This window comes from Mirounga leonina, unplaced genomic scaffold (assembly GCF_011800145.1).
Source record: "Mirounga leonina isolate KUSES-001 unplaced genomic scaffold, KU_Mleo_1.0 Mir_170, whole genome shotgun sequence".
In the NCBI taxonomy this organism is placed as follows: domain Eukaryota; kingdom Metazoa; phylum Chordata; class Mammalia; order Carnivora; family Phocidae; genus Mirounga; species Mirounga leonina.
Genome location: NW_023270433.1, coordinates 20723780 through 20744370, shown reverse-complemented (window position 1 = coordinate 20744370; position 20591 = coordinate 20723780). Strand labels below are relative to the sequence as shown.

The following is a 20591-nucleotide window of genomic DNA, read 5'->3' as shown; positions in this document are numbered from 1 at the left end:
TCGGCTCAGGTCATGATCCCAGGGTCCTGGGGTCGAGTCCCGCATCGGGCTCCCTGCTCGGCAGGAAGCCTGCTTCTCCCTCTCCCACTCCCCCTGCTTGTGTTCCTGCTCTCGCTATCTCTCTCTCTGTCAAATAAATAAATAAAATCTTTGAAAAAAATAAAAAAAATAAAAAAATAAATAAAGCAATAGTTGAGACATACTCATCTCAATACTTACATTCAAAAAATCACTTTAATAGTCTGTGAAGAAAGGAAAATTACACACACATACACATGATGTGTTTTTATACATATATGTATGTATATTTGTGTATTTTTGGGAAAAAAAAAAAAAAAAACTACAAGAAGGATAAGCCAGAAATAATTGAAGCTGGTTACCTACAGGTAAGAGATTGGACTTCTTTGTACATATTTATAAGGTTGTAACTTTAAAATCATGTACATGTTTTACAACATCCTTCACTAAAGATGAGAGAAAAGAGATAAACTAAAATGGAATGCAAACATTAACAAAGGAACAAACATTAACAAAGGAACTTAACTATATATCTGGTGTATCTCAAATATACAGAGAAAAAGAAATAATTCAAATAATTTGTAAAAAGATTTTATTTAATAAAATCTAAAAAAACAAACAAAAAAGAAAACAGGGCATGTGGGTGGCTCAGTCGGTTAAGTGTCTGCCTTCTGCTCAGGTCATGATCCCGGGGTCCTGGGATCGAGCCCCGCATAGGGCTCTCTGCTCAGCGGGAAGCCTGCTTCTCCCTCTCCCTCTGCAGCTCCCCCTGCTTGTGCGCGTGTTCACTCTCTCAAAATAAATAAATTAAATCTTAAAAAAAAAAAAAGATTTTATTTATTTACTTGAGATTGAGAGAGAGAGGAGGAGCAGAGGGAGAGAAACAAGCCGACTCCTTGCTGAGCCCGATATGGTGCTTGTTCTCAGGACCCTGAGATTATGACCTGAGCCTAAATCAAGAGTCGGGTGCTCAGCCAACTGAGCCATCCAGGCGCTCCAATTAAAAAAATTTTTAACATAGTAATTTGTATACCTTCAGAGGGATTTGGTCTAATGACAGAAATGTTCAAGAAAACTTGAATTTAGTAGATTTATTATTGGTAGTGGTATTAGTGCAATAATTTGAATACTGTTGTATTTTTATAGTATATACCTTCCTTTTGTCTGCTTCCATAACAGAAGAACAGATGAAGATCTTTACTCTCCCCTTTGCCTTGGGCAAGAGCATGTTACTGGGTTTTTTTTCACATCCCCTAACCTGGCTCTTGGTACTTTTGTCCTTTTTCTTGTTGAAAGCCATGTCACTCGGCATCCCATCCTTGTCTCCCAGAACTGTTAAGGTCTTGGATTTCTTTAAAAAAAATTTTTTTTAAAGATTTATTTATGTATTTTTTTAAAAGATTTATTTGTCAGAGAGGGAGAGAGCGAGCATGAGCACAAGCAGGGGGAGCTGCAGGCAGAGGGAGAAGCAGCCCCCCCCCCGCCCCCGCCCCTCAAGGAGCCCGATGCTGGGACTCGATCCCACAACCCTGGGACCGTGACCTGAGCCGAAGGCAGACGCCCAACCGATGAGCCACCCAGGTGTCCCAAGATTTATTTATGTATTTTAGGGAGAGAGAGAGGGTATGTGCACAAGCGGGAAGAGGGGCAAACGGAGAAGGAGAGAGAATCCTCCAGTAGACTCCCCACAGAGTGTGGAGCCCTCGATCTCACAACCCTGAGATCATGACCTGAGTCGAAATCAAGAGTTGGATGCTTAACCAACTGAGCCACCTGGGCACCTCAAGGTCTGGTATTTCTATTTGTCACATTAATGGAGAAATTTTAATGTGTAAATAGGTTACAATGTCTAAAGTAAATAAAATTTTACCATTCCCTCAAACAATGCAAGGACCTAGAAAAGTTAAAACTCTAATCACTCTGTTTTTAATTTATGTTATTCTAACAATATATTTTAATTCTGTGCAAATATTGTGTTATTACTAATTATTATTATAAATACATTTGTAGATTTCTATACTTAATTTACCAATACTTTTTTTTGTTTCTATTTTTTTGTTTCTTTTGTTTTAGTATTTTTGTGGGGTTTTTAAATTAACATATAATATATTATTTGTTTCAAGGGTACAGGTCTGTGATTCATCAGTCTTACACAATTCACAGTGCTCACCATAGCACATACCCTCCCCAATGTCCATCACCCAGCCACCCCATCCCGCCTGCTCCCCTCCACTCCAGCAACCCTCAGTTTGTTTCCTGAGATTAAGTCTCTCATGGTTTGTCTCCCTCTCTGGTTTCCTCTTGTTTCATTTTTCCCTCCCTTCCCCTATGATCCTCTGCTTGTTTCTCAAATTCCTCAGATCAATGAGATCATATGATACTTGTCTTTCTCTGACTTATTTCGCTTAGCATAATACCCTCTAGTTCCATCCACATCGTTGCAAATGGCAAGAGTTCATTTTTTTTTTGATGGCTGCATAATACTCCATTGTATATATATACCACATCTTCTTTATCCATTCATCTGTCAATGGACATCTGGGCTTTTTCCATAGTTTGGCTATTGTGGACATTGCTGCTATAAACATTGGGGTGCAGGTGCCCCTTCAGATACTATATTCGTATCTTTGGGGTAAATAGTAGTGCAATTGTCTGGTCATAGGGTAGCTCTATTTTCAACTTTTTGAGGAACCTCCATACTGTTTTCCAGAGTGGCTGCACCAGCTTGCATTCCCACCAACAGTGTAGGAGGATTCCCTTTCTCTGCATCCTCACCAACATCTGTCGTTTCCTGACTTGTTAATTTTAGCCATTCTTGGGGCACCTGGGTGGCTCAGTTGGTTAAGCGACTGCCTTCGGCTCAGGTCATGATCCTGGAGTCCCGGGATCGCGTCCCACATCGGGCTCCCTGCTCAGGAAGGAGTCTGCTTCTCCCTCTGACCCTCCTTTCTCTCATGCTCTCTGTCTCTCATTCTCTCTCTCTCTCAAATAATAATAAATAAAATCTTAAAAAAAAAAATTTTAGCCATTCTGACTGGTGTGAGGTGGTATCTCGTTGAAGTTTTGATTTGGATTTCCCTGATGCCCAGTGATGTTGAGCACTTTTTCATGTGTCTGTTGGCCATTTGGATGTCTTCTTTGCAGAAATGTCTGTTCATGTCTTCTGCCCATTTCTTGATTGGATTATTTGTCCTTTGGTTGTTGAGTTTGATAAGTTCTTTGTAGATTTTGGATACTAGCCCTTTATCTGATATGTCATTTGCAAATATCTTCTCCCATTCTGTCTGTTGTCTTTTGGTTTTGTTGACTGCTGTGCAAAAGCTTTTTATCTTAATGAAGTCCCAATAGTTCATTTTGCCCTTGCTTCCCTTGCCTTTGGTGGTGTTTCTAGGAAAAAGTTGCTGCGGCTGAGGTTGAAGAGGTTGCTGCCTGCGTTCTCCTCAAGGATTTTGATGGATTCCTATCTCACATTTAGGTCTTTCATCCATTTTGAGGCTTTTTTGTGTGTGTGGTGTAAGGAAATGGTCCAGTTACAATCTTCTGCATGTGGCTGTCCAATTTTCCCAACTCCATTTGTTGAAGAGACTTTTTTCCACTGGACATTCTTTCCTGCTTTGTCAAAGATTAGTTGACCTGTCGCTCCCCTGTCATATGGGGAGCGACAGGCAGAGGGAGAGGGAGAAACAGGCTCCCCACTGAGCAGGGAGCCTGATTCAGGGACCCTAGGACCCTGGAATCATGACCCGAGCCAAAAGCAGATGCTTAACAACTGAGCCACCCAGGCACCCCAGATAAGCTGATTCTAAATTAATGTGTGGAAAAGCAAAGGTCCAAGCATAGCCAAGAAACTCTTGAGGAAGAACAAACTGAAAATACTTGCCTTATCAGTTATTAAGACTGATAAAGCTATTACACTTAAGACAGTGCAATCCATGTGGACCAATGGGACAGAAGAGAAAGCCTAGAAACAGCTCTATATTTATGGAGACTCATCTTGACAAAGCTAGAATTGAAGATCTGTAGGAAAGATGGGCTTTTCAGACTGGGACAGTTGGTTGTCCATATTGGAAAAAAATGTAATTGGATCCCTACCTCAGTTCATACATAAAAGTGAATTCTAGGTAAATTAAAGACTAAAATTTAAAAGATAAACCATAAAATTTTTGAAAGACAAATTAATACAGTTGTGGTTAGGGAAGGATTTTTTTTAACCCAAAAGCACTGGCTGTAAAAGAAAAGATTCATAAATTCTACATGAAAATAAAGAATTTCTGCTCATCAAAAGATATTATAGGGGTGCCTCTGTGGCTCAGTTGGTTAAGCGTCTGACTTTGGCTCAGGTTATGATCTCAGGGTCATGAGATGGAGCCCCATGTTAGCACCCTGCTTATCGGGGTGTCTGCTTCTACCTCTCCCTCTGCCCCTCTCCCCACTCATGCTTTTTCTCTCTCTCAAATAAATATAATCTTAAAAAAAAGATAGTATAAAGATAGTGAAAAGGCAAGCCACAAATGAGAAGATATTTTAAGTATATATGATTTATAGATACATGTAATGCATATATTTGAATATGTAAATATATACAAATATGTATTTACATAAGTGAATACTTTTTAAAATCAATTATTTATTTGAGAGAGAGCAAGAGAGAGAGAGCATGAGCAGGGGGAGGGGCAGAGGGAGAAGCAGACTCCCCGCTGAGCAGGGAGCCCAACATGGGGCTCAATCCCAGGACCCTGGAATCATGACCTGAGCTGAAGGCAGACGCATAACTGACTGAGCCACCCAGGCATCCCCATACATGAATACGTTTTTGGTGAAGTGTATTTTTAGTAATCTCTATACCCAGTGTGGGGCTTGAACTTAAGACCCCAAGATTAAGAGTGTCATGCTGTTCTGACAGAGCCAGACAGGTGCCCCAGTATATGAATACTTTCATAGTTTATATGTGGTATATAATTTACATTTACATATTTATAACATTTAATCTATACAATTTTAAATATATATGATTTATGAGTCATTAAGAATATTAAGATGAACAAAACAATAGAAATTACACAGAAAAAGAACATGACTGTTAACATAGGAAAATATTTTTAGCCTTATTAAGTAATCAGGGAAATCTAAGTCGAAACAACACTGAGATACCATTTCATATCTACCAAATTGGTACAAATTTTAAACGTCTAACATTAAGTATTGGGGAAGCGTGGAGCTATGGGAACTTTCATATATTGCTGCTAGTAGGACTATTAACTGCTTTGGAAAGAGGTTTGGCATTGTTTGGAAAAGTTGAACTTCAATGTGTGTTTCAGTTACCTGTTGCCGTTTAACAAATGACTCCAAAACGTAATGGTTTAAACAACAGTGATTTTTTTAATTATCCACAGTTGTGGGTTAACTGGATTCTTCTGCTCTGTATACTCTAAGTTGAGTTCATTCATACGGTTGCATTTCGCTGAGTCCTTGGCTGGGGCTGAAACATCCTAGACAGCCTCTTACCCTCCAGGGCCTCTCTCACTTGACTGGTCATCATTTGGTAATCTGTCCCACTTTGTATCATGGCATCCAGCTAACAAGAGAGAGACAGTGGAAGCTGCCAGCCATCTTACATATGGGGTTGAAAATCTCAGAATATCACTTCCATCACATTCTATTGCTCAAAAAAAGTCATAAAGCTAACCCAGACTCAAGGGGAGGGGAAAAATACATTCTTCCTCTTGATGGAAGGAATGCCAAGGGATTTGTGGCCATGTTTGATCTACAACAGTACCCTATAATCCAGCAGTTTCACCAGCAGGTATATATGCCTTAAAGAAATTCTTGCACATGTGACTGGAAAAAGTGAATAAGAATATTTTTTTCAAAGATTTCATTTATTTGAGAGAGAGAGTGCGTGAGAGAGAAAGAGATCATGAGCAGTGGGGAGGGGTAGAGGGAGAAGCAGACTCCCCGCTGAGCAGGGAGCCTGATGCAGGACTCGATCCCAGGATCCTGGGATCATGAGCTGAGGCAAAGGGAGACACTTAACTGACTGAGCCACCCAGAACAGGAATATTTTTAGCAACATTGCTCATAATAGAAAAAAAAGAGGGATGCCTGGATGGCTCAGTGGGTTAAAGGTCTGCCTTCGGCTCAGGTCATGATTCCAGGGTCCTAGGATTGAGCCCCATGTTGGGCTCCCGGCCCAGCAGGGAGTCAGCTTCTCCCTCTCCCTGTGCCCCTCCCCACTGCTCGTGCGCACTCTCTCTCTATCTCAAATAAATAAATAAAATCTTAAAGAAAACTGGAAGCCATCACCCAAATGTATACATAGTAGAATGAATAAATAATTTATAGTATGTTCATATGTAGATATTATGTATTAATTAAAATAAATGTAGCTATCTGCACCAACATGGATAAATCTCCACACTATTTTGTGAAAAAAGCGAATCGTACAGTAACATGCTATATGAATCCATTATATAAAGTTCAAATTTAAGCAAAAATTAAACCGTATTTTTTTTTTTTAAGTAATTTATATGCCCAGCATGAGGCTTGAACTCCTGACCCCAAGATCAAGAGTTGCATGCTCTACTGGCTGAACCAGCCACACACCCCAGGCAAGCTTTTCCTGTAAAGGGCCAGATAGCAAATATTTTAGGCTTCATGGGCAAAAGGCAAAATTGGAGGTAGTATGTAGGCATGAGATGTATATATGACATTATATATAAGTACATACATGTAACTGAGACATACGTATAACCAGAGAGAAACCAATTTCCACAGTATTTTTTATGAGTGAAGTTCAAAATAAGTACAATCTTTTGGCAATACAATGAGAAGAATGAAATTCTTTCTTGGGGGAAAGAGAGAGGGTTTATTAGTTTCCTAGGGCTGCTATAACAAAGTACCACAAATTGAGTGGCTACAAATAAATTAATTCTCTCACAGTTCCGGAGGCTAGATGTCTAAAATCAGGGCGTCACCTGGGCCATTCTCCCTCTAAAATTCTGGGTAGAATTTTCCTTGCCTCTTCCACAGTGTGAGAAAGCTTCTGGTGACATCCAGCAATCCTTGGCATTCTTAGCTTGCATCACTCCAATCTCTGCCTTTGTCATCACATGGTATTCTTGTATATGGGTCTCCATGTAGTCTTCCCTCCTCATTTTCAATCATACTGGATTAAGGGCCCATTCGACTCCAATATGACCTCATCTTATCTAATGACATCTGCAACAATCCTGTTTCCAAATAAGGTCACATTCGGAGGTACTAGAGGTTAGGACTTCAACATATCCTTTTGGTAGATACAATTCAATACACAGCAGGGAGGTAATGTTTGGCTTCATTGGGGTTCCAAATTAGTGTTCCCAGGGCGCCTGGGTGGCTCAGTCGTTAAGCATCTGCCTTCAGCTCAGGTCATGATGCCAGGGTCCTGGGATGGAGCCCCGTGTCGGGCTCCCTGCTCAACGGGGAGCCTGCTTCTCCCTCTCCCTCTGCTGCCGCTCTGCCTACTTGTGTTCTCTCTCTGTCTCTCTGTTAAATAAATAAATAAAATCTTAAAAAAAATGTTTTCTGTCCTCAAATTGATCATAAATATTAATCTGTAAACTATTCTTAGCTTTAGGACTATACACAAATAGATGGAGGGTCAGATTTGGCCCTTGGCGTAGGCATAGATGTGTTGGTATTAGGAATAGTAAAAAACAGGGGAATGAGGAATCATATGTAAACTAGTTGTTACTTTGTGGGGTGGGAGAGAAAGGAGGATAGAATTAGAGGAATAGACCGGTGGCTTCTGGAATGTTGGTAATATTGTTTCTCTTCACCTCTTCTCCACTCCCTTCTTTCCTACCAAAATAATTATTTCTTATTTCAAAACCCTTCCCCATGTTCACCTCTGACCTTTTCTGGAGTGTAAATCCTATAGAACTTGGCAGAGACCTTATGTTCTTTTTTGTTAACAAGTCTGTTTATCAGGTTACTGTCCCCTTTTCTCTTTGCTGTTGTCACTTTCACTGTATTCTCTTTATCCTTCTCCTTCGACAAGCTTTTTTTTTTTTTTTAAGTAGGCTCTATACCCAGCAGGCAGCCCAACATGGGGCTTGAGCTCACAACCCTGAGATTAAGACCTGAGCTGAGATCAGAAGTCAGATGCTTAACCAACTGAGCCACCCAGGCGCCCCACCACAATCAATTTTAAAACCTTTTCATCATCTTCAAAAGAGACCCCACACCTCTCAGCTATCAACTCCAACCCCTGCACCCCTAAGCAACCACTATCCTTGTGTCTCAATAAATTTGCCTATTCTGGACATTTCATATAAACGCATTCATACAATGTATGGTCCTTTGTGACTGGCTTCTTTCACTTCGCATAATGTTGTCAAGGTTCATCCATGTAGCATGGATCAGTACTTCCTTTTTATTGTTGAATATATTTCACTGTATAGATATACTGCAATTTATTTATCCACTCATCAGTTGATAGACATTTACATTTTTCCCAATCTGGCTATTATGAACAATGATGAGCATCTGTTATGCAATGATTTGCTTTTAGATAATTTCTTTTAAGTGGTATGTATTCACTGTAGAAAATTTGAAAAAGCCTGAAAAATATAAAGAATGTGATAAAATTTATTCATAATCGCATCACTCAAAATAAGCTTTGTTAACACTTTTTCTGTGGGGCAAAAATACATGTGTGTATAGTTTATTAATTCCTCATTTCTTGTTAAGATTTACTTTTTATCTGGGGGTGCCTGGGTGGCTCAGTTGGTTAAGCGACTGCCTTCAGCTCAGGCCATGATCCCAGGGACCTGGGTTCGAGCCCCATGTCGGCCTTCCTGCTCGGCAGGGGGGCCTGCTTCTCCCCTGCACGCCACCCCCCACCGCCCCGCTCATAACTCTTTCTGTCACTCATTCTGTCTTTCAAATAAATGAGTAAAATCTTTACCAAAAAAAAAGGTTTACTTTTTATCTGGCCAGATTTTGTTTGCCAAATCAGAGCAAGACTGGCCAACTGCAGTTGTAATAATTTATAAATCATTGTGCAATGGCAGTATCAGAGCTGTTAGCTTTCAGGGAGGGAGGGAGGGAGGGAGGAAGGTTTAGAGAAAGTTTGTTTTTATGTTTTTAAAGATTTTACTTATTTGAGAGAGAGCATGAGCGGGGATGGGGTGCGGAGCAGAGGGAGAGGAAGAAGCAGGGAGCCCGTCTTGGGCTTGATCCCAGGACCCGAGACCACCACCCAAGCTGAAGGCAGATGCTCAACTGACTGAGCCACCCAGGTGCCCTGGTTTAGAGAAAGTTTTACTTATTTATTTTTAAAGATTTAATTTATTTGTTAGAGAGAGAGAGAGTGAGAGCACGAACGGGGGTGAGGGGCAGAGGGAGAAGCAGACTCCCCGCTGAGCAGGGAGCCCGATGTGGGGCTCCATCCAGGACCCTGAGATCATGACCTGAGCCGAAGGCAGATACTTAACAAACTGAGCCACCCAGGCGTCCCTAGAGAAAATTTTAGAGGAGGAAACATATATATTGTGAAAATATGCAGAAGTTCCTGTTCCTAATAAGTAAATAAAACATTGAGGTTTCTTATAAGGTCATTATTTGTTCTGTTCTAGGAGGCTAGCAGGATGTACAGTTTTTATCACAGGTGCAAGCCGTGGCATCGGCAAAGCTATCGCATTGAAAGCAGCAAGGGATGGAGCAAACATTGTCATTGCTGCGAAGACCACGCATGTAAACCCCAAACTTCCAGGCACAATTTTTACTGCTGCTGAAGAGAGTGAGTGAATGGGGTGATGCCATTTCATGAAATGTTTTAACCATGGTTTCAAAACACAGAGAATTTGCTGGAGAGTTTAATTCTAGCTATTTGAAAGCTACTCTTAAAAATAATTTTATCTGGTTAAAGAGATATTTTGTCACCTTAGGGCAGTGATTTAGGAACTGTTTTTTTTCCCAGCACTTTTGTCTGATATGAGAGACTCCCCTTAAAAATCATGTCTCTTGAGGGCAGTGGTTCTTGGATCTGTGCAGAGAATGGGGGAGTGGAAATGAGAGGTGGATGATGTGAACACTTTGAAAAAGTTCTCCATGTTATTTATTCTCTGTGCCATTTGAAATTCATTATCTTTATACTTCCAGGACACAAATAATTATCAAGTGCTTCTATTCAAGGCATTGTGTTAGGCACAATATCAGGAGGGAGGGCTTAAAATTCAACTTCAGTGAATATTGCCAGTTTTGTTAGTCATGTTAATAGCATTGTGGTTATGTTAGGGGAACACATATGAGGTATTTATGAATGAGATGATGCCTGAAATTTGTTTTAAAATACACACCAGCCAAAAACAGGATTGGGGGTAGAAAAATTAAACAACTGGCAGAGCATTAACAATCATTGAAGATAGGTGATAGATTCATCGTAGTTTATTATACTATTCTTTATATTTTTGTCTATTTCTTGAATTTTTTCATAATGAAGGTTTTTTAAATTAACTTCCTTTTTTTGCTTTTTTTTTTTTTTTTTTTTAAAGATTTTATTTATTTATTTGAGACAGAGAGAATGAGAGAGACAGAGAGCACATGAGAGGGGGGAGGGTCAGAGGGAGAAGCAGGCTCCCCGCCGAGCGGGGAGCCCGATGCGGGACTCGATCCCGGGACTCCAGGATCATGACCTGAGCCGAAGGCAGTCGCTTAACCAACTGAGCCACCCAGGCGCCCCTCCTTTTTTTGCTTTTTAATAGAATTTTTTTTAATTACCTTTTTGTTTTGTTTTTTTTTAAAGATTTATTTATTTATTTTAGAGAGAGAGCATGCATGTGCACTCAAGAGTGGTGGTGCGGGGGAGAATCCTCAAGCAGACTCCCTGCTGAGTACCGAGCCCAAGCAGGGCTCAGTCCCATGACCCATGAGATCATGACCCCAGCTGAAACCAAGAGCTGGACGCTCAACTGACTGACTGAGCCACCCAGGCGCTCCTCCCCCGCTCCCCCCCCCCACACTTTTTTTTTGTTTTTTAATAGAGTTGGTCTCTTTACTTGGAAGCTGGGTATGGGTTTGTCTGTCCTACTGTAGGGTGGAGCCACTGGTAGTTATAAGAACATAGTTATTTATATTGATTTTCTGAAAATAGGGTACTTATTTCTTTTGATTCATATTTTGATTCATATCAGAATGAAAAGTTTAGTATTTGAATGTCTCAGTGCTTTTTTGTTTGTTCATCCTTTGTAGTTGAAGCAGCTGGAGGAAAGGCCTTGCCGTGCACTGTTGATGTGAGAGATGAACAGCAGATCAGTAACGCAGTGGAGAAAGCAGTGGAGCGATTTGGAGGTAGTGCCTTAATTCTGAAATAATTATTGAATATTGTAACTATAATTTGAATTAAAAATTTTTTTTTAAATTTCCTGAGTCTCTGGAGTATAACCAGATATGAGTATTCACTTATGTAGAAATGCAGCTTAAAACCATCTGATGGCTTTTTTATTGTTAAAAGTTATTTTGAATAATATAGCACATCTATAAAGTTAGGCCCTTGACAATAACATATATCTAACTAGTTTCCCAGATCGCATCCTCTTGCCTCTCCTCAATTGATGTAGCCATCATTTGATGACTTTTGATATTTATTGGATTAAGTGTAGCTAACTTACTGGCATTCAGGATATTTCACATTCTGATCTCAACAGACTTTTTTTGGTTCCATCATTTTTCTATGCCCCTATATAAACACTTTATTCTTCCCCAAATAGTTTACTTCCAAATCCTTGCCTTGAAGTTTTTGCCTCTTAATTTTTTCTCTTCCCCATCCTGAGGCTTCTCCAGTGCCCACCTCTCCATCTCCAGTCCTACCTGAAATCCCACCTTTCTGTGGTTAAATCTCATCTCCTCATGAAGCCAATTTCCTCACCATGCCAACTAATCAGAAGTGTATTTTTCTTTCTCTGAATTCCAAAACATTCCTTTGATCCTTACCTTGTACTACTTAATTTTTTTTAAAGATTTATTTTATTTTAGAGATAGAGCAGGGGAGAGCAGAGGGAGAGAATCTCAAGTAGACTCCCCACCGAGCGTGGAGCCTGACACCGAGTTCGATCTCACAACCCTGAGATCATGACCTGAGCCTAAATCAAGAGTGGGACACTTAGCCAACTGAGCCCCTCGGGTGCCTCTATTGTACTACTTTAGATCTTAGTATTTTTTTTCCTCAATTAGTTCATAAACTCCTAGAAGGCAGGTGTTAGGGGTTGAGCTAAAGCTTTGATGGTATTATAGCAAGGCACCTGGCCGTGTCCAAATCCTGCCCAAACCGTTACCATGCTTCCCTGCTCCCCCCATAATATTCCAGAGACTGTATGTATGTACATGTGAAAGATATTGACCAATGGGAAGAAAGGTCAATATCTTTTATTATTAGCATGGCTTATGCTTATAACCTTCAATGCCAAGCACTATGTTATAAAGGACTGGAGCACAGAGTTTAATTTTCAGTTAAGAGGATATGTTTTCAATACCTTTGAGGGGAAAAAAAATCTTCCAGTGTATTTTGCTACTTTTTTTTAAGATTTATTTATTTGAGAGTGAGAGAGAAAGCTTGTGCTCGCGTGGACACAATGAGGAGGGACAGAGGAAGAGGGAGAGAGAAACTGAAGCAGACTCTGCGCTGAGCACACAGCCCGACACAGGCTCAATCTCATAACCCTGAGATCAGACTCAGCCAAAACCAAGTCGGATGCTCAAAGGACTTCACCACCCAGGCCCTGCCCCTGCTTTATTTGAGAGAGGCATCTGAAACACTTTTATCTTCTTGATAAATTTACAGATTGGCAGTGGAGTTACCTCTATTTTGAAGTCTTTCCTAAGATTTCCTTTCCTCCTCCTTAGTAACCACTTTGATGTATTTCAGTTTTTTTGCTTTACTTTTACCCATCAGTTTCTGCTTTCCTGGCATAATACTGCACAATGAAGAGGGAACTCTGTTAAACTACTCAGCTGCCACTCTCTCATAATTATTAAGGATGCCACCTTTATAAGAGATGATTCATAAGCTGCTCCTTTTTTTTTTTTCCTTTCCCTCTGTACTCTTTTTCCACAAAGAGGCCAAGCTTTTATTTTTTGTTTGTTTGGTTTTAGTTCCATACTATGGTTCCTACTGTTGTGGCCTTCTGTTTTGGAATTCTATAGGCCTTTGAATTCTGCCTTTTGGGAAGACTTTACCTTTTCCTGATATTTCTCTCTGCTGGACAATTGTCTTTAACAAAGTCCTGAGCAGTTGATAATGCTTTCAAACCTGTACCCTCAGGGTTCTCTGCCACAGGGTGCTCCCTATCACCTTGCCTTCCCTCACCTTCAGAGTTTTCCAGGCCTTGAGTAAATTATGCTATTTCATAAACCACAGAATCATTCTTTCCTGCTAACTTTTTTTTTCTGCAGCAGGTATATATATATGTATGTATACACACACACACACACACACACACACCTGCTTGTGCATTATTTTTCACTATTATTCCCTGATCCATTTTAATTTGGCCCATCTGAGTTTGAAATTTTAACCTACCTCTTAATTGGAGCTATTTTTTTCTTTATCACTGGCAAGTCAAACATAATTTACCATGTCAGTAGATCCTCATTTCTCATCTACTTTCTTTGCTTTTGGGCCCAGATGTTTGCTCTGCTAACATACTTGTCACTTGTTATCACATAGTGAGAGAGATGAAGTCAATAAATTCTGAATTTGCTTAAGGAATCTATTGATTGGATCAACCCTCACTAGCTTCATCTCTCTGAAGAGGGTGATTCTACACAGGGTGGTGTATATACCCATCAGCCCAGCATCTCACTCAGACCTTCATTCAGTTCGCTTTGCTTCCACCTGGCTTCTTCTTTAGTGAGTATCCTCTTTCTTGCCTCATAGGCCCTAGCAGAGTGCCTTATGTAGCATAGCCACTCGCTGATTATCTTTCAGTGATGTGGCTGAGCAGCTCATAGCTTTGTGGATTGACAAGTATGCCCTAGATTTAAAAATTCTTTTCACAGGTCTTTGCTACTTGTGAAGGCAACCATCATTATGTTCATCCTAGAAGGTTGGTAGTCACAGGATCTAGAACTTGTCTCAGATATATAGATGATTTACTTGAGTTTTGTTATAATGAAGCTATAAAATGTAATATAGTTGAATCCAAAGTTATCCTAAGGACACATTTTAAGAAAACACTATTAACACAGAGTTTATACAAAAGAATATAGAAACTGAGGAATGAGGATGTGATCAAGATGTTATACTGCTATATATGAAGAAAGGGTACTTATGACTAAAATGTTTTAGTGAGTATAATAGCCTTATTTAAGCCATTATCCACATATTGTGAGAGAGGGGCATAGTAAAGAGGGTAACAAAAAATGTCTATTGCAACAGTCTAAGCCAGCAATAGTAGAAGTTGGGATGGTTCTATTTAACTGAATATTAAGTGCCCTTTAAAAAGAATTTTGAATCATGTAGAACCAGAGAAGTGTTTAAGATACTTCTGTATTTTACTATTTTCATTTAACATTACTTCCCTAAACTTGTAACTACAACTTATAACTAAGCTTGTAAACAAGGTATGTTACATATAGAGGGACTGGACAGAATGTGCATAAATAATCATTATTCTAGATTAATTTTGTGTATGAATTACTGAAACAAACTTGATATACTTTGATGATTTGCCTAGAATTGAAAATTCACTCTAGGTCTTTTCTCTTTCCCCAGTTCCCAAGACCAGGAAGGACCTCTTTTATTAAAGTGAGGGTCTTAGGAGGGAGACTAGTGAGCTTGGAAGGAGGGCCTTGGAAAGATGCTAGAGAGAAGGGAAAACTTTAAGGAAGTTAACCTAAGGTTCTTGGAGACAAGGAGGGAAGACTGGGAGGTAAGAGAACAAATAGGAATGAAGCTACAGACCACTGAGGACTAAGCCTCCTTGTAGTTTCACGTGGAGCTCTGGCAATTGGCTTTCTCCGTTGTGCCAGTGAAAATCATTTGGGTGTTTTGACACAGCTGTTGAGTCTTGCATTGGTATATTGTCAGTCCTATGACCTAAAAGAAGTATTTGTGAACCAACTTAGCGTTCAGCCATACACACTCAATGTTTTTCTTTCTTTTTGTTATAAAGTTTAAATTACATTAATGGGAAGTTGATTATTTGAAAACAGGAATTGATATTTTGGTGAATAATGCGAGTGCTATTAGCTTGACCAACACATTGGAAACACCTACAAAGAGAATGGATTTGATGATGAATGTCAACACCAGAGGCACCTTTCTGACGTAAGTTACAGTGGTTGGGGAGAACCTTGCAATGTGTTCTCAGAGAACTAGTTGTAAACAGATTTGAACCAGATTAGCAATACAGTTTAAAACCTACTAAGTTGTTACAAAGGCCTAAAAGTGCTCCAAGTCAATAAATAGTGTTTTAAATAGTTTTATTCAGAGCTCCTTTTCTCTGTAAATCTAATAAAGGCTAAAGTATAGCTCCAGCATTTTCAGACATTTGTATGAATAAATATATACATGCATGCCAATTCTTCTGATTATTCAAATCAGCAAGTCTTTCCTTTCTCTGAAAAACACTGGCTATAGTTATGTAAATCATAGGAAGCTCATTATGAATCACATTTTTTTTCCATTTTTATTAAGTTTTTAATTTTAATTCCAGTATAGTTGACCTAAGTGTTATATTAGTTTCAGGTGTCTATGAATCACATTTTAACGTAACAAAAGGTTAATGCTATCTTGGGGAATATCAGGGGGGATACAGAATACAGAATGAAACCAAATGTAGTCGTGATCTGTTCTGGATCAGTCAGACAGTCCACTCTTGTTTGTCCATTTTTTATCTGTTTATTTACCCTCAGGTTCTATCACTTTTTCTTTTCTTTGTTTCTTTTTTTATTGTTATGTTAATCCCCATACATTACATCATTAGTTTTAGATGTAGTGTTCCATGATTCATTGTTTGTGCATAACACCCAGTGCTCCATGCAGAACGTGCCCTCCTCAATACCCATTACCAGGCTAACCCATCCTCCCACCCCCCTCCCCTCTAGAACCCTCAGTTTGTTTTTCAGAGTCCATCGTCTCTCATGGTTCATCTACCCCTCCGATTTCCCCCGCTTCATTCTTCCCCTCCTGCTACATTCTTCTTCTTCTTCTTTTTTTTTTCTTTCTTAACATATATTGCATTATTTGTTTCAGAGGTACAGATCTGAGATTCAACAGTCTTGCACAATTCACAGCGCTTACCAGAGCACATACCCTCCCCAGTGTCCATCACTCAGTCACCCCATCCCTCCCCCCCACCCCCGACTCCAGCAACCCTCAGTTTGTTTCCTGAGATCAAGAATTCCTCATATCAGTGAGGTCATATGATACATGTCTTTCTCTGTTTGACTTATTTCGCTCAGCATAATACCCTCCAGTTCCATCCACATCGTTGCAAATGGCAAGATCTCATTCCTTTTGATGGCTGCATAATATTCCATTGTATATATATACAACATCTTCTTTATCCATTCATCTGTTGATGGACATCTTGGCTCTTTCCACAGTTTGGCTATTGTGGACATTGCTGCTATAAACATTGGGGTGCACGTACCCTTTCGGATCCCTACTTTTGTATCTTTGGGGTAAATACCCAGTAGTGCAATTGCTGGATCATATGGTAGCTCTATTTTCAACTTTTTGAGGAACCTCCATACTGTTTTCCAGAGTGGCTGCACCAGCTTGCATTCCCACCAACAGTGTAGGAGGGTCCCCCTTTCTCCACATCCCCGCCAACATCTGTCGTTTCCTGACTTGTTAATTTTAGCCATTCTGACTGGTGTGAGGTGGTATCTCATTGAGGTTTTGATTTGGATTTCCCTGATGCCGAGCGATATTGAGCACTTTTTCATGTGTCTGTTGGCCATTTGGATGTCTTCTTTGGAAAAATGTCTGTTCATGTCTTCTGCCCATTTCTTGATTGGATTCTTTGTTCTTTGGGTGTTGAGTTTGATGAGTTCTTTATAGATTTTGGATACTAGCCCTTTATCTGTTAAGTCATTTGCAAATATCTTCTCCCATTCTGTCAGTTGTCTTTCAGTTTTGTTGACTGTTTCCTTTGCTTTGCAAAAGCTTTTTATCTTGATGAAGTCCCAATAGTTCATTTTTGCCCTTGCTTCCCTTGCCTTTGGCGATGTTTCTAGGAAGAAGTTGCTGCGGCTGAGGTCGAAGAGGTTGCTGCCTGTGTTCTCCTTTAGGATTTTGATGGACTCCTGTCTCACATTGAGGTCTTTCAACCATTTGGAGTCTATTTTTGTGTGTGGTGTAAGGAAATGGTCCAGTTTCATTCTTCTGCATGTGGCTGTCCAATTTTCCCAACACCATTTGTTGAAGAGACTGTCTTTTTTCCATTGGACATTCTTTCCTGCTTTGTCGAAGATGAGTTGACCATAGAGTTGAGGGTCCATTTCTGGGCTCTCTATTCTGTTCCATTGATCTATGTGTCTGTTTTTATGCCGGTACCATACTGTCTTGATGATGACAGCTTTGTAATAGAGCTGAAGTCTGGAATTGTGATGCCGCCAGTTTTGCTTTTCTTTTTCAACATTCCTCTGGCTATGCGGGGTCTTTTCTGGTTCCAAGGTTCTATCACTTTTTCATGTGGAGGTAAGGAAAGCTAGCATAGAACTTGTTTATCACCTCACATGCATCTTATATGTATCAGCTGTACGGTTATACATAAAATCGGTTAAGACCAATTAGGACCTTGGGCTTTGGAGTTAGACTCCTTTGAGGATGTGCTATTTCATGACTTTGTGCAAGTAACTTCTTGCAGATTCTCTTTCCTTATTTGTAAAATGAGGATGTGAAGTATGTCGTAGGATTGGTCGTGAGAGTTAAATGTAAAATTTGTTGTTAATCTGGAACTTTTCTCTTAGAGATACATTTTATTGGGTCTACAAAACTGGTCCCTGACAGTGTAAAACAATGTTTTTATTAGCTCCTTTATTAGCTCAGAATTTTATTAGTTACCCATATGAAAAAGATCAGATTTACACAAAAATCCAGATTTCTGGCTTTTCTTGAAATTGGAAAATCTGGTCACAGCATACCCATATGGCAACAGTTAGCTGCTGTAGCTGAGTGGCAGAGTGTTAACTGCCTCATTAGAGACATTAGCTGTGGCCTTTTGTTACATTACAGTGTGATTCATAGACACCTGAAACTGAGGACAGGCTAAAAGGTTGCCATTTTTATCTTGTTGTGTGCTTGCCCTGCTATTTTTCTTAAAGAGGGAAGTAAAATATTTCTCATACCCATGTGTCTGTCTGAAGTGGGAAAATGAGACATATGCCAAGAGAGCCATATGTTCAAGTAAAATGAGTGAGAGCCTACTTCTTTATAGATGTGGGGCATATTTCTATAAATTCAGTATGTAAAGTACATCTCAACTGAATGGAAACCACAGTGAGTCAAACCATGGTAAGAACTATGGCAAACATACAGAAAAGACTGTGGTGAAAAACTTACATAGAAAAAGGACTAACACTTCAATAGGATTTGTGTTTATTTTCAAATAAAACAAGCAGTGCTGCTCTGTGTTGCAGTCATGTGTTACATGAAGAAATTATCTGGGCCTCAAAATCTTTTACAGATGGTAACTTGTGAAAGAATTTTGATTAAATATAAACACTCATTTAAACAAGCATTTAAAAATATAAACCTAAGCAGGAATACTGTTGCTCTGCATGTTGAATTAAGGCTTAGAAGGACACGATTTGTGAAAAGTTAAATCATTTGTGGCAGCTTCAATGGTAGGTGATGAAGCCAAGGATATAAATATTCTTTTTTTTTTTTTAAAGATTTTTTTTTTTTTTAAGATTTTATTTATTTATTTGACAGAGACAGCGAGAGCAGGAACACAAGCAGGGGGAGTGGGAGAGGGAGAAGCAGGCTTCCCACCGAGCAGGGAGCCCGATGTGGGGCTCGATCCCAGGACTCTGGGATCATAACCCGAGCCGAAGGTAGACGCTTAACGACTGAGCCACCCAGGCGCCCAAGGATATAAATATTCTACTCACCAAGTTTTATTTACTTAAGGTGTCAGGAGAATTCTGAAGTGATTAAAAAACCTTTTAGACTGGTACCCATGACATGAACATGAAAGTGACTTGTTAAGTGTTGAGAAACATCTTAGGAAGTTTAATATAGATTTGTCAAAACCGTAATAACCGTAACTGCGGACAGTGCTGTTGCAATGGTCAGGGTTAACTTTAAGCTGTAATGAATGGTCAGTGTTAGCTTTAAACTTATTAAACTAATGTAGAAATGTTTCACAGAGTTGCAGAAAGTAATTTTGTTCATCGTATTGTTCATTAGGAGTTGCTCTTGCTAAAAAGTTAAAGATGCACTGTGTTACGAACTTTAAGAACTAAACACACTTCTATGGTTTAAACCACAGTTATGTGCTTTACAAATGTGGACTACAAACATGATAGTCTCCTCTGTGACAAGATTATGTGGCTATGGTGTATTGTTGAAGAGATTTTGTTTGTTTTTTAAGATTTTATTTATTTATTTGAGAGAGTGAGTGTGTGTGTGTGTGTGTGAGAGAGAGAGAGAGAATGAATAGGGGCAGAGGGAGAGGGAGAAGCAGACTCCCCACTGAGCAGGGAGCCCAATGCGGGGCTCGATCCCTGAACCCCGAGATCATGACCTGAGCCGAAGGCAGACGCTTAACCGACTAAGCCACCCAGGGGCCCCGAGATTTTGGTTTTAATTGGAAAGAAATCAACTGTTTTTTGCCACCCATGAGAGAGTTCCCAGCTCAATTCCCATACAAAGACTGGATCAAAGACTTGACTTTATTAGTCGACATCATGACTAACGTAAACACAAATGTCTGACTCTCATTGCTCATTCCTTGTGAAATTATGTCTTTGGAAAACCCATTGGGCAAGAACAACCTGGCCCCTTTCCTATACCATGATCATTTTCCAAAAATGAAACTGATGGCTTAAACTATGTTCCTGCAATTATAGATTTGAAGGTTCAGTTCAAAACAAAGCAAAAACCTGATTTCAAACTGAGAAAATGAACTAACCTTGTTCAGGTACCTTTCTCAATGAATACTACTTGTGTAGTTGGAGAACTACAGATGGAACATATGAGCCATAGAGCACTAATGTACTAAAAACTAAATATGAGTACATTAGAATAGCAGATCTACAAATATCTCAGGAAGAGATACACTAAAATAAAAACCCTTTTTTAAAGCAAAGATTCTATTCATTTTTGAAAGTTCCTACATTTAGGGACAGGTATTATTTTATTTTACTTTATTTTATTTACTTTTTTAAAGTAGGCTCCATGCCCAACGTGGGGCTTGGACTCATGACCCTGAGATCAAGAGTCACATGCTCTACTGACTGAGCCAGCTAGGTGCCCCTGGAACAGCTATTTATTTTTTTTATTTTTTTGGGGGGGACAGCTATTTTTAAAACAATACTAAATATTTTTCCCAGTTAAAGCCATATTGCAATGCCAAATGAAA

At 39.6% G+C, this 20591-nt stretch overlaps 1 protein-coding gene across 5 annotated transcripts in view; it reads left to right on the top strand.

Moving 5' to 3' along the window:
• The window catches only part of HSDL2 (hydroxysteroid dehydrogenase like 2), a 60766-nt gene that overhangs the window by 4734 nt on the left and 35441 nt on the right, over positions 1-20591 (top strand). For all 5 annotated transcript variants that reach the window (XM_035016049.1, XM_035016048.1, XM_035016047.1 and 2 more), the window contains exons 2-4: positions 9636-9799; positions 11251-11349; positions 15211-15325. In XM_035016049.1, the coding sequence (XP_034871940.1) occupies positions 9636-9799; positions 11251-11349; positions 15211-15325 (378 nt within the window). The remainder of the gene's footprint in view (positions 1-9635; positions 9800-11250; positions 11350-15210; positions 15326-20591) is intronic.